Source organism: Lagopus muta, chromosome 1 (genome assembly GCF_023343835.1).
Source record: "Lagopus muta isolate bLagMut1 chromosome 1, bLagMut1 primary, whole genome shotgun sequence".
Taxonomy (NCBI): domain Eukaryota; kingdom Metazoa; phylum Chordata; class Aves; order Galliformes; family Phasianidae; genus Lagopus; species Lagopus muta.
The window spans coordinates 59,740,788-59,765,332 of NC_064433.1; the positions used below are offsets into that span (position 1 = coordinate 59,740,788).

The following is a 24,545-nucleotide window of genomic DNA, read 5'->3' on the forward strand; positions in this document are numbered from 1 at the left end:
AGTGGAGCTATACGGAGTTGTTCTCAAGCAGCTGTAGGCTCGCAGGAATTACTTGGTATTTCTAAACACTAATTACTGCTGCATTTCTTTCCATTTTAAGAACAGCTTCTGTTATGAGTCATGCTGCTCAATTCCTTAAAGGAAAAGCTCCATGGATGAACGTTACTGCTTTCTTTAAAGAAGGACCAATCTGAGAGGTACTGACCCCCTCTGGAGGAGGCATCTCTTTCTTTGCACTGTTCTGCTGTCAAGAAAGCTGATGAAATTGTCAGAGACTTTCAGGTTTTCTGTTGTAAGAGCTGGGGGAGGCTTTGCTGAACACAGCAGTGGTGTGTCTGCACATTCCCTTCCTTACAGGTATCTTATTTCAACACTGGGCGCATGACTCAGATGTGTGGTATGTATTTCTTTCCTGAGCTGCTCTGATCTCACTCAGCACTGAGTTGGAGAGAAACCAATATTGCTGAAATCTGAAACTGTTTTCTAGGTAATGATCTGTGACAGTTAATTTCATTTGTCCTCTCTTTTGGTACCAACATCGGTCCTTGTTTGTCCTGTTTGAGAGGTAATGGAGGCTGCATAAGAAAAAAGGACTGATAAGTGGCGAAGGTGAAGTAGGAGGGACAGGAATCAATGCTTCATACCTCCTGGGTAACATTTAGATTGCTTTATGAAACTCATCTGGATAGAACAGTAATGACAGCAGAGCACAGAAATCAGGTCCTGTTTCAAGTCTGACATCAGTTTCAGGGTCAGATTAGTCAAAATTGGTGTCAGTTTTCCTGGGTCCAGCCCCAGCCATGCTGCACCATCCTTCCAGTGCTGCCGCTAGGGAACACAGAACCAGCTTCCCCTCTCAAGTCCTGGGCTCAGGCTGCTTTTGGCATGGAGGGTGCTGCCACTGCTTGGCTGGCGGTGCCCAGCTCCTGCCTGAGACAGCAGGGGCTGCAGCTGGGTCCCTTCACCAGAAGAGAAAGAGACCCAACAGCTGCCCAACAGAACCGTTCTCTCACCAGAGTGGGGCCTTTGAAGCTGGGCACAGAGGACTTCCTAAATGCTGCTTGAAAGATCTTGCTTTGACCTTATTACTAAGAGGAGCAGCTGTTGCTTTGCTCTCATGTTTAAAATCCACTTGAACTTTTCTGTTTGCCCATACTAAAGCAAATGCAAAGCTGTGCATGCAGTGGTAATCTCTAGCTTTCTACTTGTACCTGCTCACAAACTTCTCTGAGCTTGTTAAACAGTTGGAACTGAATAGGAAGAAGGCACAAATAACAAGCTTGGTTTGTCTGTCCAAATTTAGTGTTTATTCCCGTGTTAAAAAGGAGTAAAAGCTTATTTAAAAGTATAAAATTGCAGCTCATTCATTTCACAAAAGGTCCAAACAAGCACTTAGAGGCTGTATGCACTCCTCACTAGCAGCCCCCGCGTCTTCCTGCCCCTGTGCTGCATGGGCACAGGTGGACGTGCTGCTGCTGCTCCTGGGGATGCTGTGTGCTTGAGGGGTGAGCTGAGGCAGAGCTGTCAGGGCAATGCTCTGACCCTGCTTGTGCAGCCTCTGGGCAGACAGCTGGGCTGCATGTGAAAGGCAGAGGCTGCCACAACTGCAAAATGCCCGAGGGAATGCAAGGCTGCATTCTGTCTGCTTTCCTGGGACCATGGCCCACCCTGCCCTCATTTTCTTGGAAAAAACTTTCTGTATGCCAAAACGCAACGCTGAGCAGGAAAGAAGCTATGGTGCCTCATTTGAAGGTTTACTTATGCTACAATTTTCAGGCAAATTATTTGTAAAACAGCCACGAGTTGTACAGGAGCACAAATGATGATGTGTTTATAGAAAAAAAATATCTGGGCTATGTAATAAACCCAAAGCACATGAAGTTCTTGCTGGCTGTGCCTCTCTGGCTATTCTGTGTTGCTTCAGGACAATCTATTAATAGATGAAGCTTCCTCACATACTTTGAGCAGCCAACTGCAGTCTTATGATGTAATCCAGCATTTAGGTAACGATGCCACCAGGTGTCCTATGTAGGTTCTAGCCTCCGCTTCTTCCAGCTTTGGCTTCTCCTGTGAGGGCTCTGCTCTGCTGAACAGGGAGAGAGTGAGAAAGGGAAGTTTCTTAAAGCTTTTCTTTGAAAGGGTTGATAGCAGCAGGCCAAGGGGAAATGGTTTTAAGTTGAAGGAGGGAAGATTGAGGTTGGATGTCAGGGGGAAGTTCTTTACAGAGAGAGTGGTGAGGTGCTGGAACAGGCTGCCCAGAGAGGCTGTGGATGCCCCGTCCCTGGAGGTGTTCAAGGCCAGGTTGGATGGGGCCCTGGGCAGCCTGGTCTGGTATGAAATGGGGAGGTTGGTGGCCCTGCCTGCAGCAGTAGGGCTGGAATCCTTGTAGTAGGGTTCGTGATCCTTGAGGTCCCTCCCAACCCGCACCATTCTGTGATTTGCTTCTAAAAGTACTCATTGATTTACTCTTTAGCTCTTCCCTGAGAAGACAGTTGGATGAAAAGAGTAGTCCTAGCCTGCTATCACAGCGCTCCACACAAAAGAGGGATGCTTCTCCCATTCCAGATTAGTAATGACAGCAAAGCTTTCAAAGCTAAAAGCTGTTGTTGAGACAGAAAGAACTCAGTCATTTATCACAGCACCTACCTGGTGTGTGTTGGTTGGCACTGTGGCTGCTGCCCATGAGAGCAGCAGATGGCTGCAACTGTGCAAACCTCACGGAAGGTTTGTGAGAATGCATTCTCTGGGGCGTTCTGTTACGAGTTGTCATCTGGTGGCATCCGCGGGGCGTCTCGGGGGGTTGGTGCGCTGCTGGTGGGCCTGCTGCTTTGTGACACATCAACTTGTTAAGGTCAGTGGTCTCCAAGGAAATGTCCCAAAGTTCAAGATCATCTAGAATGAATGAAAAGATGGTGAAACCAAAGACGACGGCGCTACAGGAACAAGAGCGACTCCAGACCAGCCCGCCCTTTTCCTATAGTGGTGGCCACTATACAGGTTAAACTGTAAGGTATCTTTTATGTCAGTGCACCAGCAGAAAACAGCACTATGCCCTGTGCTCTGAACTTCAGCAAGGTCCACGTGCTGTGCTGTGTGACACAAACAGCCGTAGCTGTGTTAAGAAAAGGCACTTCCCCCCCCTTCCATGTTCTATTTTTGTGAAACGTCACCAGAAGAGAAGAGATTGCCAAATATGTCTAACAGTGCTCTACTGCAAGGCATGGTGTAAAACTTCTCATACTGATGGACATCTCGTCTCTTGTATGTTTTAATACTGTTTTCCTGCCATTCAAGCAAGGTTAGTACAGCTAAGGTCAGACTCCCACTTCTTTTACTCCAAGCTCTTCACATCTCTTATCACCCTTACACGTTGAAGAACTAATCCAAATACCAATAATTTAACATGCTTCTATTCATTATTCTTGGCTGACCTGCAAAGAACTCTTCTTCAATTGCCAGTTGCTGTTGTGCTGCTGCCGGACTGCTGTGTTTTACGGGAGGATTGGCTGTTGCTGGATAGAGGTAACACAAGAAGAGATTAAAGTCTGAAATACAGAAGAACTTTTCTGTTTCTCCTTAGCAGACAGACGAGTCTGAAGTGATTGTACCCAGGTACCCTCTTTTCCCACAGCTGCTTGGATTTTGGAAGCGGTATATAGAATAGTATGGATGCTGCTGCAGACTAGCAATTGCAGTACTACAAACTCTTTTACCCCACCCCCAAGTTCCCGCTTACCACACATCTGTCCAGACTTCCCATGAGTGAAAAGTAACCTACCAGCAGCTAATGCAACGTCCGCTTGCCTGCAGCCACCTCAGTGAAGGGCTGCAGCCTCAGCTCTGATGCAGAAAGGTAATGATACAGATGGCAGTGGCTGTGCTGCACGAAGCTTTAGTGTGGCTGGACAGTTGCAGATTTAATGATGTGGTTTTAGAGCCGCTTTAAGAACACTGGGATAGAAGTATGAGGATCTTCCTTTGTTTGGTCTCAAAGGAGTGTGATAGCACAGCATAAAACAGATCAGGCTCCCGTACTGAGAGTAACACTTGTCTGCCAGCAGCTATCATTCAAACTGTCAGCTTCTAATGCCCCATCTCACCCTGTTTGCTGCTGGGAGTAACTTCTGTGACCTGACGTCTCTTCTCCATCTGTTCCCGGAACTGTTGCTGTAGCTGCTTTTGTCGCAGTTTCCGCTGGTACGTGGCATCACACTCAGCAGCTGGGGAATCTGTGTTTCTGCCCCACCCCCAGGTAAAGACAAAGTTAAAACAGGAGTTCAGCAACTGTATTTTATGAAGAAACATTCATACTGTAATATAATAACTGCAAGAAGAATCCTCTAAATTAGTATTGTATGGCATCTTCCAATTTGGACTGTCCACATGCTTCAAAGGGGACAGCAACTTCTAACATACCCAGAACTGCTTGGCTGCTTCTGATCTTCTGTCTCTCCAGAAGCCTCTGTGTGACTGGGCTTACGAGTTGGTGCCATTTCATACTGTTGTCTCCATCCTGGGTTCTGCCTTTCCAAACAGCCATCATACCTTGCTTTCTCTATTTCGGGCTCATAGTCCTGTCTTTTAGTTTTCACCAGATCTAACTCAGGGGGCACCTAGTAAAGGAAAATAGAAAACACCTTCAGAAATTTCCTTCACAAAATATGCACAGGTCTTTTCTGCGAGGTACTGTTAGAAAATCTTGTTTCCTCTAGGTAGAGAAGTTTAGAAACTAAAATGCAGTTTAATCTATCTAGTTTATTGCTTTGTGCCAGTTCAGTAGTTGAGTTCTTTAGGGAAGATATCCTGTGTTCTGTGATTTTACAAATCTCTGTCTGTGAGGCAGTGGGTGACGTTGGCAAAGCAGAGATCTCTGTCATCTTCACTTGGTGAGGTGTCCCTTCGGATCGTTAGCTAGCCAAAGAGAGAGCTCCATGCTGACTAGTGGAGTTGAGTAAATCCTGGTGCGACAAAGGCAACTTTCCTGTGGAACAACGTGGATCAGCGGATGTGAAAGGCTGACTTTTTCCTCAGTGCACAAGGTAGGTTACTGCCTAGCAGCCTACTGCCCCCAGCTGGCACACATCAGGAGCTAACAAGATTAATGCCGACCAACAGCAGGGGCACCTTTAGTGCTACAAAGACTGCTGTGTTACATCCGAGTGTACTTTGTGATAGCTCTGAAAGAACAGGCTTACATCACTGTTGTTACCAGTGGGACGTGCAGCACAATTTCTTGTCTCTTTCTGGACCTCTGAAAGAGGCATTTCTTCACAGTGCTCATTAACTCTGAAGGTTCACTGTTAGAACGTAGGACTTCAGAGGGAAAAGTAACTGCAGCTCTCCCTTGGATGGTGGAACCTAAAGGTAAGCCTGAAGGAGCCTGAGAAGCAAGGCAAGGAGTCACATGGCCTATTTCTTAATGTTTGGTAATGGAAAGAACCGTAGTGATGACAGGGAAAGTGTTCAAATGCATCTCAGCTGTACACACTAACTCTTCATATATTCAAGAGCCTGCTCTCATCTTACTGTTGCAAATTTCAGGTACCAACACATTTTGAAGCCAAGCAGAGGATGTTTGCAGGTCCTCTTGGTTGCTCCTCATGCAGCAAAAGAACAAAATACCACCACCTCTTTTGCTTTTCTGGGGGGGCTGGCAACAGCCATAACTTTTTTGGGTTCAATCTAAAAGCTTAGGTTCACAGAATCACAGAATCACAGAATTGTAGGGGTTGGAAGGGACCTCCTGAGATCATCGAGTCCAACCCCCCTGCCAAAGCAGGTTCCCTACACCAGGTCGTTCCTTTGTAATAGATGCATCTAGCATCTAGCAGTGCTCTTTTGGGAAGGATCCAAGTGGCTTAATTGAAAGCTGATACCACCTTTTGAACTTTAGATCTCAGTACAAAAACATTGTTATAAAATGCCTACTTACTATCTATTATAAATAGAACAATGGACAGACCTCTGAGGGGTGAAATAGAGGCACAATGTAAACCTTGTTAGAAAGACCAGGCCAAGAATAGTATAGCTGGTGATGCGACTGGGGCTTTGTAAAGTTTGAATGCTGATTAGTAAAAGGACAAAGCAACTATCAGTGCACACACTGATATTGTTACTGTATGGATTTTGCTTGTTCTTAAGTTCAAACTACAGCAGACAACTTTGGGATGTGATCCATCTAGTATTGTTTCCAGGACATGCTGGGCTATGCATGTTAAACTTTATTGGAAGAAGTCTTTCTCATGAAAAAAGCACCTTGTTTTCTGCCAGAGCTTCTAAAACGTAGAGAATCTTCCTCCTGCTGCCCAGTATGTCCAGCCTTGGCTTCCAGCTTGAGAGTCTTCAGGACTAAATGAAATGGTCCTGATTTCACAGAATGTACAGAAAATTGCACTTAGAAAAAGCTAGTTTAAACAGTTAATCTTCCCAGTGTAGCATTTAACCTCTTATGAGCACAGATGTAACTGCACACATTGCTGGCAACTGAATAAAAAGACTTGGCTTTGGGCTGTGGATGCCCCGTCCCTGGAGGTGTTCAAGGCCAGGTTGGATGGGGCCCTGGGCAGCCTGGTCTAGTATTAAATGTGGAGGTTGGTGGCCCTGCATGTGGCTGGGGGGTTGGAGATTCATGATCCTTAAGGTCCCTTCCAACCCTGGCCATTCTGTGATTCTGTGAAGACACTAAATGTCACACGGCATCTTGAGTAGAATACTGTTTCTTCAGCTTTCTCACCACAGTAAGCTTGCCTACTGAAAATAGTTAAACTTTAGAATAGTTGTAGTAAAGTACTGGAAGAACTCAGTAACGGACAGCTCGTGCAATCAAACTAGCAGGCAAATGCTACAGGTCTGATAGCAGGAAATATTGGGGGTTAAGATGCATTTGCATCATTATTTACGTTCCTTTTAACACGAAGGATCAGGAACAATCAACATCTAGCAGTCCCTGTTCTGAAACACCACATACTGTACCTGACGTGGAAGCTTATTAACTGCTTGTAGGTAGTCTTTGTCTAGGATGCAGTTCCCAAGAGCATTCCCAAAGCACCTGAGAAACAAGAAGACTCGTTGTGACTGAAAATAACAGCTCCCAAATCACTTCTGAGAATCTGCAAGCACTGATCTTCACTTACTTGAGTGCCCTCTTCAGTCCATCTGTTACTGCCTCCTTTCTTGCCTTTTCCAAGGACAAGGCCTTGGACTTCAAGCCTTCGCTGACTCCATAGCCCACATCTTCATGGTATGAGCCATCCTGCAGTAAGATTTTAAAAGCATTAAGTATAAGGGAAATTCTGCACATAAAGTATCCATTGCTAGACACTGTGCTTTCCTAAGCCTGCTTACTCACCCTTTGCTGGATGTCAGTGTTTTAGACTCCACTATTTCTCTGGTGTAGTGCATTACTCCTGAAAACTACAGTCTGACCTGTGTATTTTCATCCCCAGCTGTAAGTAAGTGCTCAGCTACAGACAGAGCAAACAAAAAATCCACTTACCTTAAGCTGGACTCTCACGAATGCACAGACCCCCACATAGAACCTGCCGTTGTTGAGATCAACAAAGTCTGAGGGGAAAAAAAAGTAGCATCCTAAATAACACAAAAGACTTCTGACTTCCACATGTGGATCTCAGTTCTCTTCCTTTGGATATTCATAAACCTGTAGTGTAGTTGCTGAGTGGGCCCAAGACATTGTCACTGTATTTTCTACATCGTGAAGCATGACTTATAAAATAATACTTGCCATCCAAGAATGATAACTTGTAGATGTGCTCTGGGGATGCTCTATTTTCTGGCTATCAGTGTGTTGGTCTGCCAAACACTTGTGCTCTGGTATCATGTGTATAAAGATATATTAAATATATGTTTACATCTGTTTTTTTCTTTTATATGAAAGAAATTGGAGTTGTAAACATGACTCCTCATTCAAATACATATCTTAGATGTTCAAAGAGTAACAGCTCTTTCTTAGCTGGAAGTAAAGATTTAAAGTACCAGTTTATAGAAACAACAATGAAAAAGAACCTTAACTGTCTATAAAAGCAACTTATTTCCTATTATCTATTAGAAGCTTCTCATCTGGGAAATGTTGCTCAAGCCTTTATCCATGACTCTCAGTTCAGAACCTCTAAACAACCATTGGCAGTATTACAAGTCTGACAGAATCACAGAATGGCCAGGGTTGGAAGAGACCTCAAGGATCATGAATCTCCAACCCCCCTGCCACATGCAGGGCCACCAACCTCCACATTTAATACTAGATCAGGCTGCCCAGGGCCCCATCCAACCTGGCCTTGAACACCTCCAGGGACGGGGCATCCACAGCCTCTCTGGGCAGCCTGTTCCAGCACCTCACCACTCTCCGGGTAAAGAACTTCCCCCTGACATCCAACCTAAATCTTCCCTCCCTCAACTTCAAACCATTTCCCCTTGTCCTGCTGTTATCTACCCTTCCAAAGAGTTGATTCCCCTGTAGGCTCCCTTGAGGTACTGAAAGGCTGCAATGAGGTCACCCTTTTCTTCTCCAGGCTGAACAAAACCAGGTCTCTCAGCCTGACACATAGCTGACATGAAATGCTTTGTAGTTCAAGAAACTGTACAGTGGTGTCCAAAAGTTCCATCCTCATCTGGTCCACTTGTTCAATAGTTTTGTAAAGCTGCCAGATGTGTAATCCTTTTTCAACCCAGGATTTAAAAAAAAACAGTATAATAATCCTCTGTCTCTGAACTGCTCTGAACTTTTTACAGGATTATTTGAGAAATTTTTCCTTCAAGTCATCATAGTGAAAAATGTGGGCAGACTTTTTTTATGCCAATCTGATACTTACCAACATTCTGTTGAGTGACTGAATGAGCCCAGCCATTGAAGCCAAACATCTCATTGGCCAGACTGATTACCTTGTGACCCTCAATGTAACAGACCTGAAAACAGAAACATACATGTATGTATATACACACACACTCTTTATTTTAAAGAAAGATTACATAGATCATCTTACTCTGAGGAAACCTGCCTAAATTCAAGATAATTGAATGATGATGCAGATTTAGGTTCACCATCTTCTGGCAAGTGTGATGGAGAGAACTGAACAAATATGCCAGAATTAAGGGGAGCAGAGCTAGCAGGCACTAAAGAAGTAAAATTGCAGCTTGTGTCACATAATTATTCATATACTTCAGTTCTAGAAAAAAAAGAAAAACATCCCAATGTTCCACATGGAGGATGAAGCACTGAAAAGTTAAGTGGCTTTAAGAATAAGAATGTAAGGTTTCTGTGGCTAAGATAAGGCCAGAATACATGCTAGTCTAGTTTTCCTTTCACATTTGCTGATTACACTTCAGTGGGAAATTTTCAAAACTAAGGATTGTTATTATTTTAATAATAATTCTCCTGGAAAAAAAATGCAAGTTGAACATCTATGGATGTTTATTCATACCTTTTGTCCTCCTCCAGCTTGCCGACTGCTGATATATTCTGGACCCAGTTTCTGACGAAGAGCGTGCTGGATGGCTTGATATTCATTTGCTGTAAATTGATACTTGATGGAAACAAAGTAAGACAAAGGTTCTCATTCTCTCCATATTAGCCACCCCTCTTCTCCTAGTATTACTTCATAAGACAATTTTCCCTGTCCTTTCAAGAGATACGTGGTCCACTTTTAGAATCAGGATGTAACCACCAAAGAGAGACCCTGGGGCACGTGTACACATTTGTGCACTATATTGTTTTTTTCCATACTCTTGAGATCATACACAGATCATCTTGAGTGCAACAACACAGCACGTGCATGACAACCAGGCTATCCGGCCCAGCAAGCCTGAGTTTGTGAGAGGCTGCCTGACCAACCTCATCTCCTTCTATGAACAAGCGACCCACTTGGTGGATGAGGGAAAGGCTGTTGACATAGTCAAGCTAGACTTCAGCAAAGCCTTGGACAAGGTCTCCCATTGCATTTTCCTGGAGAAGGTGGCAGTCTGTGCCTTGGACAGGTACAATTTTGCTGGATAAAAAAACTGACTGAACGGTCAGGGTCAGAGAGTTGTGGTGAATGGAGTTAAATCCAGCTGATGACTGGTTCATCCTGTTTAATATCTTCATTCATGAGTTGGATGAGAGAACTGAGTATATCCTCAGTAAGTATGCAGATGACACCAAGTTAGGGAGAAGTGTCTGAGGGTAGGAAAGCCCTACAGAGGGATCTGGGCAGGTTGGATCAATGGGCTGAGGCCAACTGTGTGCACTTTGGTCACAGCAACTCCATGCAGTGCTACACGCTTGGGGCAGAGTGGCTGGAAAGCTGCATGGAGGAAAAGGATCTGGGGTGTTGGTTGACTCTCAGCTGAACCATAAAAGTCAGGAGCACCCTGGCTTTCATCAGAAATAGTGCAGCCATCAGGAGCAGGAAAGTAAATGATCATCCCTCTGTACTCAGCACTGGTGAGGCAGCACCTTGAGTGCTATGTTCAGTTTTGGACCCCTTCCTATAGGAACACTGAGACCCTGGAGGATGTCCAGACAAGGGTGAAAAGCTGGTGAAGGGTCTGGAGCATAAGTCTTATGGGGAGAGGCTGAAGAAACTGGGATTATTCAGTCTCAAGAAGAGGAGGGTCAGAGGAGGTCGTGGCAAGGTGAGCGTCAGCCTCTTCTCCCAGGTAACTAGCAATAGGATGAGAGGGAACAGGAGAGGTTCAGATTGGGTATTACAAAGAAAAGAATTTCTTCTCAGAAAGAGTGGTGATGCACTGGCAATAGCTGCCCAGGGAAGTGGCACAGTAACCATCCCTGGAGGTGTTTAAGGAAAGGGCAGATGTAGCACTTAGGGACATGGTTTAGTGGGAGACGGTGGTGATTGGTCAATGGTTGGACTAGATAATCACAGAGGTCTTTTCCAACCATCACGATTCTACTAATCATTAAGCTCTAGCAAATGTTTTCCATTTCTCATCACCATCACTTACATTAAAAGAAGTTAAATGAAGCAGGTCTCTTAGTGGATCCTAGTGAAATCTTAACGCAATCATAAACCCTAGTCAAAGTTACCAGGAATACACAGACACATTTATATCTTATCTCTCAAAACTAAAATATAATATTTCACGAGAAAAGTCTTTATAAACTCAAACAAAACCAAAGTTTAATGTTATTCTACCACCACGTCCCATCAGGACAACAGCTTGGGTGATCAATCAAATTAGAAAATTATTGAGACGTGTTCAGCATATTCCCCTACTGCAAGGAAGGTCCTTTGGATACCAGCATCACAGGTATCATTAGGAAGCCCAGCATTGTAACTCATGCTGCATAACTTAGTAGAAATACAATTTACAATCTGCAAAGGTTAGAAAGGCCTAACAGCATTCTTGGGGATTTACATGTTAAAGGATTCAAGCACTAAAAAGCTTGTGTTGTTATATGCTGTTATGTGTGGACAGAATAGGAGTTCACCAACTGTATCTTCATGTTCCAGCACTGCCAAATCTCTCACATTTACCTGTGGTTGTATTTAGGCTTAAAGGAAGGGCTTTCTTTTTCTGATAATAGAAGCAAGTCTGTAATAAAAGACATAAGGAAAAGGGGAGCATACACACGCCATGGCTATCATAGAGGAAAACAGAATGTAAGTTCAGGTGCAGAATTGTTAGTGTAGTGGAAATGACTCTAGCCTAACTGTATCCAACTTTAAAATGAGCAAATATGCAGAGCAGATTTCTAGTAGTCCAAGAATGGAACTTGTATTTCTCAGGCAAATGGAACTGACCTGCCCGAAGCAAGCAGCTGAACTGCTGGTGCTGGTACTGCTGCAGCTGACATGGCTTTCGCTGTCCTTCCCTTGCCTTGTGGGCATCCCTAAAGACAAAAGAAAATACAATTATTGAAAATAAGAGTCAACTATCCATACGAAAACACATCAAAAAAGTCCAATGCACGCTAAGTATAGCAACGTACTGCAATATATTGGACAATACAGTAATACCAGTCATATTTTTGTGCATACTTCTGTGAAACTGCTGCAGGACCAGGTGGAAATTTGTTTTCTGATGCTGTTTCATAGCAGTTAAAATTATTCTTAAAAACCTACTGTGTAGTAGACAGAAATAGACAGAAATGACTAGCTTCATCCTAAAGGCAGGGGCACTGTTGTGCTCTTGTGTAAGATCAGAGCCTAGAACAACAAAAAAATGTTGTGAGTCTTTATTCTAAATATTAAGCAGGTAAAAATGATGTATTTTTAGTCCTTTTAGATGAACATGAATGCATTGTACCATTTTAGGTAAGAAAAAAAAAAACACCTCAATTGTTCAGATTCCCCAGCACTGTCTTCCTACACCACCTTCCAAATCCATTAACACTTTGATAAAAAGCAGAAGGAGATTTCTAAAGTTGTACTTGTCCATAACCTGACTTGTCCATCTTCATTTTAGATTACTGACTGCAATCATCGACTGCCTTGAGTTATGATGGCATCACACAAACCACGCAGAGCTGGAAAACATACAGAACCTCCAACAACGTGAAGAAGTTGTGCCAATAATTCAGTAGATGGCACCCTTTTCCAAGCCAGTACCCAACAAGTACCCGATGGTAACCGTGCTACCACTCTGCTGTGCTGCTACAGAAGTGGTTGTCCTGTTGAGTGCCTGCATGACAGGAGCACGAGGGAGCTGCAGCAACACTTCTACAGAATTCCACAGAGGCAATCTTTTACTGTATTTGCACAAATACTGAGTGCAAGTGGTTTTAGCCCATCAGTCTGTAAGTCTTCTGTACGCAGCACAAGGGAAGTCAACGCGCAATGTATGTCAATGAGACAGCTGGGGATATTAGAACAGATACAAAAGGTTTAAAATCCTCCAGACAGTGATATGTGATAGCCTGTAGGAGCCTGGCTAGTATTACTTCTTGCTCCTGTACTTCATGTTCAGATTTTTTGAAAGAAGTTGTTTTTCTAGTCTCTAAATAAGGAAGTATTACTAAGGACTCGCTAAACACATCTCAGAAAAGGGATACCAGCTGTACCCTTGGCAAGTACAAACACTGATAATTATGTCAGGTGTAGCTAGAATTCTCTTTTTGTTGGCAATCATTATTTACCTTCTGTCCAGAAGCTGTATAACTGCACAGATCTTGTACAATTGAAAGTGTTTCAATCAGAAGTGAAATGCAATTTATGGTAAATACCTTTGGTTTCAGAAGAGAACGTGTAGAAGTTAATATTACTAGGAGATGCACACACGGTTTAAGAAAGTTACTGCCCTTTTTGAGCAAAGTGTTCACACTTGGAGAGAAATAAAAAAATAGTATCTGTGGTGAGTGGTGGAGTGAAACAAAGTTTGAAGAATACTATATGTATATTTTCACTCTACGCAGATTAAATCAGATCTTAATCAGTATAAAGCCCTTGGAGGGAAAAGGCAATATAAGAAATGTGTGCATTTGCCCTGTGAGCAGTAGGCCAAGAATCTACACACACAGCAGGTGGGTGGCATTCAGAAGGAAAACTGCTTTAAATGAAACCACTATTAAGTCTTTAAAGCTTTTACAAGGTATGCACTACTGTCAGCCTACATTCTATAAAGAGATACACCTTGAATGAAACTGACTGAAGTATGGGTGTCGATCTGAACAAGAACGAGGAAGTGCAGAATTCTGCTAAAAACAGCATCATATCATATGGTTTTAATCTAATGGAGAGATTTCAATAGAATCTTGCCATTAGAAAATTCTAGTAAGGGACAGATAAAATATGCCCATAGCCTGTATTTAAGTTATCATTTATTCTACAGCTTGTGTGAATGAGATGGATGATGCTAGTTCCAGGCCTTGCTTGCACCAACAGTTTGCTTCAGCCACGGATCTTATTTAAACCAAACGTTCTAACAGTGCAATGTGATTTTTTTCATCAATTTGTTGAAATGCAGTGAGGCTCTGTCTCCAAGCAGCTTTCAGAGCACGATGTTCCAGAGGGCTGGAGCACCTCTCCTATGAAGAAAGGTTGAGGGAACTGGGCTTGGAGAAGAGAAGGCCCTGGGGAGACCTCATTGTGGCCTTCCAGTACTTGAAGGGAGCATATAAACAGGAAGGGGTATGTCTGTTTATGAAGGTGGGTAGTGATAAGACAAGGGGGAATGGTTTTAAACTGAGACAGGGGAGATTTAGGTTAGATAATAGGAGGAAGTTTTTCACACAGAGGGTGGTGACACACTGGAACAAGTTGCCCAAGGAGGCTGTGGATGCTCCATCCCTGGAGGCATTCAAGGCCAGGCTGGATGTGGCTCTGGGCAGCCTGGTCTGGTGGTTGGTGACCCTGCACATAGCAGGGGGTTGAAACTGGATGATCATTGTGGTTCAACCGTCGTTCAACCCAGGCCTTTCTGTGATTCTATGAACTTCAATTTCAAGATCAGTAAAGCAGGAGTCCTGAAGTCAATTCTGCAAATGGAATTCTAAATCTCCTTTAACACATAGCCAGGAGCTTGGGAAGGCAAGGCTTCCACTCCTCAGCAGATTGCTGGTTCCTCACTCACTCTCTTAACTCATCTCAAACATTCACCCTGGGATAGATAATAATCATCAGCTATTGGCTAGAGAAGTGCCAAAGGACAGTGCTAGGACAGTGCTGGACACATAAATTAGCACTAAAAATGCCTTACTCTCAAACTATCTTCAAATGCTAAAAGTTCAAGTTCAAATATTTTAGTTCTGTATAGAGCATGGTAAAAGCAGTTTACCACCGGACAACTAGGAATCACCATTTACTACATTTGCGACCGTGATCATTCTTTATTAATTATCATTTACATGGAATTATTGTCATTGTAACCAGTAGTGTTCTCAGAAGGTTTCTCTGGGCAGCCTGTGCCAGGCCCGCACTGCCTGATTGACCAAGCACAACAAATGATGCTACCTAGGTAACTTAAGGTTCGTATCGCCCTAACACGAAAAAAAAATACAAATAGTGAACTCGAAATGCATATATGTGCTTTTGTGGAGCATTCTCTCGTCTGGGGACGCTAAACTGTTTCATAAGCCGAATAATTTGCTACGTAAAAATTGCTTTATCCGGCGCGGAGATGGAGCAAACACCCTGACAGCCTAATGGTCTGCATGGTGAAAAGCGACAATATCATTCCCCGCGTTTTGACTCGTGCAGATACCCGGCCGGGGTCGCTGAGGGGACAGCCCGTTGCCCGCTCCCGCCAACGGCTGCCCCGCGAGCGGCCCCGCCGGAAACGGCTGAGGACGCCGTACCTGGGTCAGGCCGGGCCACGCGCCTCCCGCCGCCGCCGTCGCCGTTCGCAGCTCCCGCGCGTTCAGGAGGGGCGACGGGGGCGGGCACCGCTACGGCGAGAGAGAGGGGACAAACTTCCCGCGGGCGGACGCGGAGGGGAGGGCAAGGGAGGCCGATTGGGGGAGGCGGGGCGCCGCGCGGCCGCGAGGGGACGGCGGGGTGGGAGGGAGAGGCGGAGGCGACCGAGCTCGCCGCGGCGCTGACGGGCAGGTGAGGGGCCCCGCCGGGCGCGGGGGGCCGCGGGAGGGGGCAGCGCCGCTCGCCGGCCGCTGGGGGGAGCCAGGCGCGGGGCGGGGCCTGCGGGAGCCGGTAGCTGCGGGCGGCCGCCGGGCTGGGCAGGGGCTGCGGCGGGGCCTGGTGGCCGGCGGGCGCCGCTCAGGTGGGTCCGGTTTCCTCCCGGGAGGCTGCGGGGCCTCGGGACCGGGAGGAGAGCTGGGTAGGAGGCTGAGGGGTGCAGGGCCTCGCCGCTCCGCGGGCCTCGAGCGCACTGTCACCGCCCGGGGCTATGCTGGGTTGGGCTGGGCTGGGCTGTGCTGTGCTGTGCTGTGCTGGGCGGCGGCAACCCCGGGCCCGGCTGCCCCCGCTGCCCGGCCCGGCCGGAGGTACGGGGCGAGTCCCGCCGTGCGGCGGTACTCAGGGAGGAGGTTGGTTCTGGGGCGGCCGTGGGGCTTTGCTCATCTCCCCTGCGATCGCGTTCGTCCCTCCCTACTTGGTCAGTGTGCCCTCGCTAAACGTTCGCCTTCATTGTCTCGGTGCCATCGGTAAGGTAATGGTGCCGGCCGCCTTTCTGCCCGGAGCGAGCCGTGCTGTGATTTCCGCCCCACCTCTGGGCATGCCGCGTTCATCCCACGGAACCTACTACAGCGCGAGTGTCAGTTGACATCATGCTTTGTTTCTGCATCTGCAGCCATCCTGAAGCATGTGTCGGGAGCTGCTCTTTCCACATCTGTCTGGTTCCTGATGTGAACCCTAAACCTCAGCTATGAAGGCTCACAATGCCTTTTGCTTGGAGTGTTACGTGCGAGTTGGAAGCCCGTGTTGTGGTTCGTGCTGATGGGGTGTGAATTGTTCTAGGTGAAACCCTGATGGAAATGGGGAGGTTTAGGAGACAGGGAAGAAGAAAGAAACGTCTGTGGAGCTAAGGGAGAAGCAGAAGCATAGAAGCTGAGAGAATAAAAGGAAATTCCTAAAAATAGAATAGGTGGGGAGAACAGCGTATGTTTTACATCTTATTGAAGCTCATTCTAGGGGGGAAGAGGGGGAGAGGCATGTAAAGGTAGGTGGGGTGATTGTTGCTGAATAATATGTTACCTCAAATCCAACAGGTTGTAACCAGAAAAAGTTGTCCAGTTTGGCTGCAGGGTTCTGATTCTGATAAGATGGCCAACCCAGCTAGGATATGTCTGAACAGTAACCTCCACCATCTGCCTGCCCTCCTTTTCTCCCAGAGAGTATTGCGTCTACAGCAGGAGGTGGTTGAACATACATCTTCTGAGTTCTGCAGCCCACAGCCTGACAGATCACTGTGAAGGTTTTGGTATTTTGTGTTTGAGACTGATATAGTTGAGATGTGTGCCCCAATTCAGGGTCACATATGAGTCAGCACCCTTGCAGCCGTATCAAACAAGATTAGAAGAGAAAAATCACCACCTTGTCCCTGCTGTTGAGAGCAGAGTTAGTAAAGCAATAATCAAATTTTATCAATAATGAGGTTTTGGGATGAAACCGCTAATTATTAAGTGAGATAGCTGTCTGGACTATATTTCAGTTCTGGAAACTGAACTTCAGTACTTCAGCACAGAACAGCAGTTCCCTGAGTTGTCAGGTTTCTGATTTCACTGTATCAATCAGAAATATAGAATTGTCTGAGTTAATCAAGCTGTAAGAGGAGCTGCAGCTAGGAACAGGTTGGGATCTGCTGGCTAAAACATGACATGAGTTTGTCATAATATTTCATATAGCTTGAACTTCTTCCACATTGTCCAGCAAACCAGTGTAGCTGTAATGAAATCATTCTACGGCTGTTAGCAGTTTCTCTTGTTTGGGTTTGTGTTATCTGGGTGATAGGAAAGCATCATTTTTTTTGTAAGTCTGAGGTTTTTGATCCCATTGTTTTGTGAAATTCTGTTTGTGTAACTTCACACCTCTAACATTCAGTTCAGGTCCTCACCAGCAAAAAAAAGAAAAGCAAGTTTGATATTTACATGGCCTGTACCTTGTTACTGAATTGCTAATCTGGACTGTGAAAGAAACCTTTTTTTTTTCCTTTTGCTGAGTTTGCTGCATTCTCAGTTCCTGGTAGGAGTTATCTGTGTTGCTGCATGAATAGAAATGTTTCACCATGCTATTGTAATGAGTGGGAGAGTTCCTTGCTATTATTCCTAATTCTGTGCAGCGGGAGACTCTCCCAGCATTACTTTTTCTCCTCTCACCCTTCCCCGTTGTCAAACTATTTTGAATCTGTTCTCCAAAATGCGTCTCTTGCATTGTTTGCTACCTTGGCTAAGCCCTTCGAAAACTGCCAATAGGTCTACAAGGTCTGGCTTGTTTTGTCTGAGCATGGTATACCTGGAACTGTATGGATGCATGAATGCAAGCGTTGAAATAATCAGATCTAGAATTGAGAAACGTGAATGTATTCTTGACCCTTCCTAGCAACCTCACTGTGAGTGCACTCGGGTAAGGAACATTGTTTGAAGAAAAGGGAGGTTTGCTACTTCCAATGAAGGAGCACACTTTACATGGAGCAGTGATGTTACCTGTGGTGAGCCGAGGCTGTCTGCCTGAGCAGATTCATTAGTGTTTCTATGTACTTCTGGGGTTCTGAAGCACCTTTATTACTCTTAGGGTTGTGTACCTTACTGATTGTGCTACTGGGAAGTGGTGACGTGCTACCTGGGGGAAAGGGAGAAATGGCCGTATTTCCTACACTCCCTGCACTAAGCACACAGCGTTGATGGATGGTACTCTAAAAATCAGGCTACAAAGTCTTTAGCCGCTCATTGGCAGCAAATTCATGTCTGCATGTCTTCAACCTTCTGGGTAATTTGAAGAGCAAGAGTTATTTTAATCAGAGCTATTCTGTCACTAGCAAGTTTATATGCGTGTTGTGACTTCTGCTTTTTGTTTGCATCAAAGTGAAAAAAACACCAACGTGCCAAATGTTGTTGGTTTGGTTTTGTGTTTGCTTTCCGTTTAGAGGCTTACAGTCAACTCCCATTCATTGCCCAACGCAAATCCTGATGTGCCCACCAAGCCCTTGTGTGTGTTTCAGTGGACCAGAAGGGACCCTTGGGTCTCACCTACTTCTGCTAAACCCAAATGGTTGATGATTTGAGGATGCAATTAAGGATGATTCACAATGTATCCATGTCCCTGACACCCTGTAACAAAGTCAGTGCTGCTGGAGGAAAGCTTAGAGCTCTACCAGAGAATTGGTGCTTCAGCGCTGTCCAACGCTTGGGCTGAGCTTGTGAAACCGTGAAGTGTGGTGTCCAGATGGTCTTAAGAAATATGTGCCCCACTCTTCCATGGAAACCAAAACATTTCTAGTGGTGCACAGCAACCCAACAAAGGGGAAGAACTTGCTCATGCACCCAAATTTACTGACAGATTAATTCTTAGCGTGTTGTAGTCTGGAAAATGAGATGGCCTTTAAAAACATTAATAGCACCTTACATTCCCTTTCTAGCTGAGGCTAAACACTGGAACTTTAGGAAAACACCCTTATAAGCAAGTGGTGTGAATAAAGACTTGGCAAAATATACTCATCTTTGTAAAAATAGTGAGCTTTTTTCATTTTTGTGCTCTCAGTTTTTAGAAAGAATGATAGAAAGGAACGAAGCTGTGGTGGTGAAAGTATACCTATTATGCCTTCGTTATTTCCAATAATTATTGGAATTATAAGAAATAAAACCCAATGTCAGCTGAAACCTCTTTTGCATAGAAGCTGCTGTGGAGTAGAGTGTGTTTTGTCATCCTAGTCCTGTCCTAGTCCTTCTTGGGGAGCAAGTAGATCTCATGAAAGGAATTTTATGCTTGAGAGAGGCATAAGTATCCTAGGAAGCTGGTGAGTAGTTGTGATTTAGGTTTAATCTGTTATATCTTCTAAGAATGCAGGAGAAGAATGGGAAACAGAGCGATATCTAAAAAGGTCAGACAATCAAAATGCTTCCATGTTGTGTGGTGTTTTAAAGTGCATGCATACCACTTATGCTAACTTTCCAAATTTGGAAAGCCTGGAACAGGAGTGTCAATTTATGTTTAGAAATAAAACCCTTCTTTAATAAATGACTGTTGAGATTTTCCTTAGAATGCCAGGGTCAGAGTTCAGGGATGCCTGCTTTTTATAAGACACAGCTTTCAAAATGTCAGATCCACATTCTAAGTCACTTTTGAGGGTCTCAAGAAGACTTTTTTCAGGACTTTTTTCCTTTGTTTCAGGAAGACTTCTCTATTTACAGAGAGGTGGGAGATAAAAACATCTATTTATATCTTCTTATATCCATTGAGACAGAACAAGGGCAGTGTTACCTTCAGTCAACTTGACAGATATTCAAGACGGTAAACATAAATAAATGAAAAAAGGCATGGACGTAAACAGATGTTGGTGCTTTGACATCCACTATCTAGGAATGAGAGTCAACCATAACAACAACAGTTAATTTTTTCGTCTTCTTTCTGTCTTAGTTTCATTAATTGCTTTTGCTTTCTTGCTATTCAGGCCATGAGGATAAAGATTATTTAGTATGGATAAACAAGTCTGAATTCCATGGGTTCATTGCTGTGTATTTAGCACTGAGTGGCTTGCGAACAATTTCCAAGATAAACTTTCTTCTGCCCTTTTTCTGTGTAGTAGTCACTAATTTGCTTTGAAAACTGGTGAGCTTTTTAACCTCCCATAGCTAAAAGTCAAATCTAACAGTTAGATAAGACTAATACCTTCCAAGCCTGCAAGTCAAATAAGATGACAGATACTCCACATTCTTTATAAAAAGTCATTTCAACCCTGGCATTTGTACAAGAAAGTCCAGGTCCCTCTGCGTAAGTCAGTCGTGATTAACTATTAGGGTATGAATTATGACAAATGAATACCTTTGTAAATGAAGTTCAGTGTTTCTGCTACACTGCATTATCAGATGAAGATTGCTCTTGTAAAGGCTGACTTTGTTGCTGTTGTAGAGCTGATATTCAAAGCTCTTCTAATGCAAACATGGATCGGTGCTACCGGGCAGTTCATTTTGCTGGGAACTGAGTAAGTTGGGTTTCTTTGTCTACTTCATGCTTCATTCTGATGTATTGGGCAGTGATGCTCTTGAAGAAGCTAGCTCTGTAAATGCTTGTGTCCCTCAGCTTGTGTCAGTCCTGAACAGAAACTGCAGCCGAGAAGTTCAGAGCAAGTGTTACGTACTGAAGGCTGCAAAGGTTATCCCTGGATTCTTTCTGTTCTAGCAAATATAAGCAAGGATATTCTTGTATTTCTGCAGTGTGTTTTTCTGTATTTCTATAATTACTGTGGTATGACTGTTTTTCCTGGCGTTTGGAGAGGGGGAGGAGGGAGTATGAAAGGCTTTATATAAACGTATATAAACATAAAAAAGATCTTCTGGAGGTTAGCAAATTTTCGTGTAAAAGATGCTTCCGTATTCTGATAGATATAGCCAGGAATTTCTGCTTTGTGATCCATTGGATCATTGAGTTCCAACCCCCCTGCCACAGGCAGGGTCACCAACCTCCAGTTCTGGTACTAGACCAATTTGCCTGGGACCCTATAGAACCTGATCTTGAACACCTGCAGGGATGGGGCATGCACGGCCTCTCTGGGCAATACTACATTCACCATACTATGTTCAAATGTTTACTGTCAGACTGCAAATGTTTTACCACAGTTTGTGGGATTTGCCTCCTTCATTATCACACGATGGCATTTTCAATTAATACTAAAGTACCAAAGATTGTGCATCTCTTTTGGCAAAGCTGCTGAGACAATCTCTAGATGCACGGATGAAGTTTTTAGCTTGCCTGCTGATTTTTTTGAGATAGATTTTAGCTGGGTTACAGATATGATGCTCTTGGGAAGTTTTGGTTTTCTCAGTGAGTAAAAGAGTTTTCTTTCACATATGTGAAAGTATGCCTCATACATTGAGGAAAAATTGTTTAGCACTGACCTCAGCAGTTTATTACTAATGTTTTAAACATCCACAGTTCATAATTTTTCTTCCTAATCGTGCCTAAGGCTTCTTGTATTGACTGAGAGGACCAAAGTTTTTTAAAACCAATAGAGGAATTTGCAAAGCCAGAATGGTCAGTGCATTCAAGTCACAGTTTGCCACTGTTCCCTGTGGTTTCAACTGTCCCGTAAGGTAAAGAGATGGTTTAGCTGTGAATAAATTTAGAATCATAGCAGAGGAAAGGAGGAAAAAAAAAAAAAAAAGTGTTATTTTGGACTTTGTGAAGATAAGAAGCTGCACTTCTGAGACTGCTAGCAGAAATGTTAGTGTGGCTCAGGATATTGAAGAACTCTAGCTTTTCTGCTTATGCTGCTATGGAAAGAAGTCTTCCATGTAATTCTGCTTATGTTACTGGAATGAAGTTAGAACTTTCTTCTTGCTGATTGGAAATGAGAGGAGGCATTTCTGTCACTTGTTTGACTTTACTATTTCCAGGATGAAAGATGTTTTCCCTAGAATGAATTGTCTTAATATCTGCTTTTGCTGCTGGATTCCTAACAGCACTAAAACGAAATGGTCGGTGATGAATACTGCTGGAAAAAAATCCTGAAGGAGCAGTTAAAATGATTTATCTTCCCATGTGACTTTTTCTCTTGAACTGTGACAGACTTCTGTGTCGGTGAAAATACTAAAACTGGCTGCATGATTGGGAAGGAGTAGTATTTAGTTAATATTTGGAATTTGCACAATTTTCGGGCCTGTAATTAAAGTTCTCAGCTCAACAGAAGTAGTGTGAGGTTTTCTTGTTTCCAGAGACGTTTTTTGAAGGTACTGTTTTATTTCTTTTTCTACTTAAAAGTGAGAGCCATGTGATACATGGGATTGATGTCTTCCCCTCAGTGTCACATGCCCACTCTGTGATTCCTTTCTGGAACGCTAATGATCTTCTAACTCAGTAGCTAATTCTAGCTTGAATTACTTGATTATTTTTTTCCTGAGCAGTAGAGAGGGTGGCACCTACCTGTGAAACAGAGGTGAGAGATGAATTAGTGCAGAATTGGTGTTTTTGCTTGCAGTGAAATAGGGTTAATGTGGCTGCCTGCTGTATGGAGCGTGGCAGCGGTACGGCACACTGTGTGCTATCAACTGCTTTCAGCTACATGGGAAGCTGCTTTTCTATCGAGGACACTGGTTGCTTTCATTCATTCAAAAGCTACCAGTAGTTTGGCAAAATGCTACCTAAAGCCAAGAGAAAACGATTTCGTGAGTTTACTTCCCTCCATGCTCCCCTTTTCAGGAGTGATTAACTCATTAGAAATGATCTCAAATCTTTTGTGTGCTTCTTGCGTGTCATTAAGCACTTACTAGGTGATACTTCTGCATGCAGCCGTGATGTGTTCCTAGCGTCATTTCAACTTGATGCTTTTGGAGGGGAAAGTGCTTTAACTAAATGGAATAAAATGTGTAACCTTTTGTTTAGAGTTAAAACTTACTGAAAGCTGTTGAAGCGAATGAGTGTTGGCAGTGATTTATTGAGGTGAGTTTCTAGCAAATGAGTTAAGTGTTTTGATTTGGATTAATTCTTGTGAGAATCCTTGTGAATGCAGGCTCTCAGTTGAAAATAATTTGCATAGCATCTAAGAAATATCTAATTGTTTTAAGTTCTTAATGGGTGCCACAGCAGCATTTTTAGCATTTTGGTGTCTCAAACACTAAGATTAGTCCGAAATAGCTTTTCTCTTTGGAAAAAGTATTTTTCTTTCAGATTGGAGCACAGGTTCTTGGTTATTGAAGTTACTCCACTGAAACACTGCAGACTTTGTTGAGTAGTTTATACTTCTGTGCTGTTTTGCATAAGGATATGTGGTTGAAATAGAAGAAACTTCCTATCTGAAAGTTATATTTTAAAAAATAAATCTGTAGATAGTGTTTTGGGAGCGAACTTCAATTATTGATTGTACTGGCTGTCATTGTTCTTTTTTCCTTTATGTGTGTGTTTAAAATATTCCATAGCAACGTTGTCACTTGACTGAGCAGAGTAGCCATGGCTGTCATTTTAAAAAATAAAAGAATATAAGAAATTGAGCACTTGAACTTCTTGAGCACTGCTCATCAAATGCAGTTGCAGCTTTGTAAAATAACTCATGCTACTGTATCTTCTATGAAATAGTGTGTAAATGGAAAACTACTCTGTTCTGTTTGTGATTTAAAACCCATAGAGTCATAGATTAGTTTGGGTTGGAAGGGACCTTTAAGATCATCCAGTTCCAATCCCCCTGCTGTAGGCAGGGACGCCTCCCTCTACACCAGGTTGCTCAAAGCCCCATCCAGCCTGGCCTTGAATGCTTCCAGGGAGGAGGCATCCACAACCTCGCTGGGCAACTTGTGCCAGTATCTCAACACCCTCACTGTAAAGGATTTCTTCCTGATAACTAGTCTAAATCCACCCTCTTCCAGTTTAAAGCTGTTTCCCCTTGCCCTGTCACTACCTGCCCTTATAAAAATTCCCTTCCCAGCTTTACTTTAGGCCCCCTTCAGGTACTGGAAGGCCTCTATAAGGTCTCCTCGGAGCCTTTTCTTCTGCAGCATGAAGAGCCCCAGCTCTCAGCACCACCAGAGGAGGTGCTCCAGCCCTCTGATCCCCTTCATGGCCTTCCTCTAGATCTGCTCCAACATCTCAATGTGCTTCTTGCCTTGGAGACCCCAGAACTGGACACAGTACTCCAGGTGGGGTTTCATGAAAGCAGAGTAGAGGGGCAGAATCACCTCTGTTGACCTGCTGGTCACACTTCTCTTGATGCAACCCAGGATACAATTGGCTTTCTGGGCTGCAAGCACGCACTGCTGGCTCATGTTGAATCTTTCATTCATGGAACTGATTCATATCATGGAACTGATACTTCCAAATCCTTCTCCTGTGGGCTCATCTCAAGCTATTCTCCGCCCAATCCGTGCTTGGGATTGCCCTGACCCAGATTCAGGACCTTTCACTTGGCCTTGTTGAACTTCATGAGGTTGGCATGGGCCAACCTCTCAAGCCTGTACTGGTCCCTCTGGATGGCGTGCCTTCCCTCTAGGGAGTCAGCTG

General features: G+C 44.1%; 3 protein-coding genes across 13 annotated transcripts in view; 1 reads left to right on the top strand and 2 right to left on the bottom strand.

Annotated features, from left to right (window-relative positions):
• Positions 1 to 24,545, bottom strand: part of NINJ2 (ninjurin 2) — a 512,961-nt gene that overhangs the window by 175,742 nt on the left and 312,674 nt on the right. The gene's annotated exons all lie outside the window — the stretch shown is intronic.
• On the bottom strand, positions 1,008 to 15,318 carry RAD52 (RAD52 homolog, DNA repair protein). Of its 2 annotated transcripts, none has more exons than XM_048943054.1 (12): positions 15,248 to 15,318; positions 11,757 to 11,845; positions 9,435 to 9,536; positions 8,826 to 8,919; positions 7,496 to 7,563; positions 7,134 to 7,252; positions 6,973 to 7,048; positions 4,417 to 4,613; positions 4,101 to 4,237; positions 3,432 to 3,512; positions 2,647 to 2,892; positions 1,008 to 2,083 (listed from the first exon to the last, which is right to left on the bottom strand). In XM_048943054.1, the coding sequence occupies exons 2-12, from the start codon at positions 11,841 to 11,843 to the stop codon at positions 2,025 to 2,027; spliced, it is 1,266 nt and encodes a 421-aa protein (XP_048799011.1). In that variant the 5' UTR covers positions 11,844 to 11,845; positions 15,248 to 15,318; the 3' UTR covers positions 1,008 to 2,024. The 2 variants fall into 2 exon arrangements, with proteins under 2 accessions (XP_048799011.1, XP_048799001.1); XM_048943044.1 differs by having other exon boundaries at positions 1,008 to 2,086.
• Positions 15,419 to 24,545, top strand: part of ERC1 (ELKS/RAB6-interacting/CAST family member 1) — a 292,700-nt gene continuing 283,573 nt past the window's right edge. For 9 of the 10 annotated variants that reach the window (XM_048942954.1, XM_048942986.1, XM_048942969.1 and 6 more), the window contains exon 1: positions 15,577 to 15,666. The gene's annotated coding sequence lies outside the window, so the exon portion shown is untranslated. Of the gene's footprint in view, positions 15,498 to 15,576; positions 15,667 to 24,545 lie in introns of those variants that run through there. The other variant, XM_048942961.1, reaches the window with a different exon arrangement.

Coding starts and splice junctions, on each gene's coding strand:
- RAD52 (XM_048943044.1), bottom strand. CDS start 11,843: ATGCCCACAAGGCAAGGGAAGGACAGCGAAAGCCATGTCAGCTGCAGC. Junction 9,537..11,756: donor CAGCTGCTTGCTTCGGGCAG/GTCAGTTCCATT, acceptor GTTTCCATCAAG/TATCAATTTACAGCAAATGA. Junction 2,087..2,646: donor TGCCAACCAACACACACCAG/GTAGGTGCTGTG, acceptor CTCCCTGTTCAG/CAGAGCAGAGCCCTCACAGG.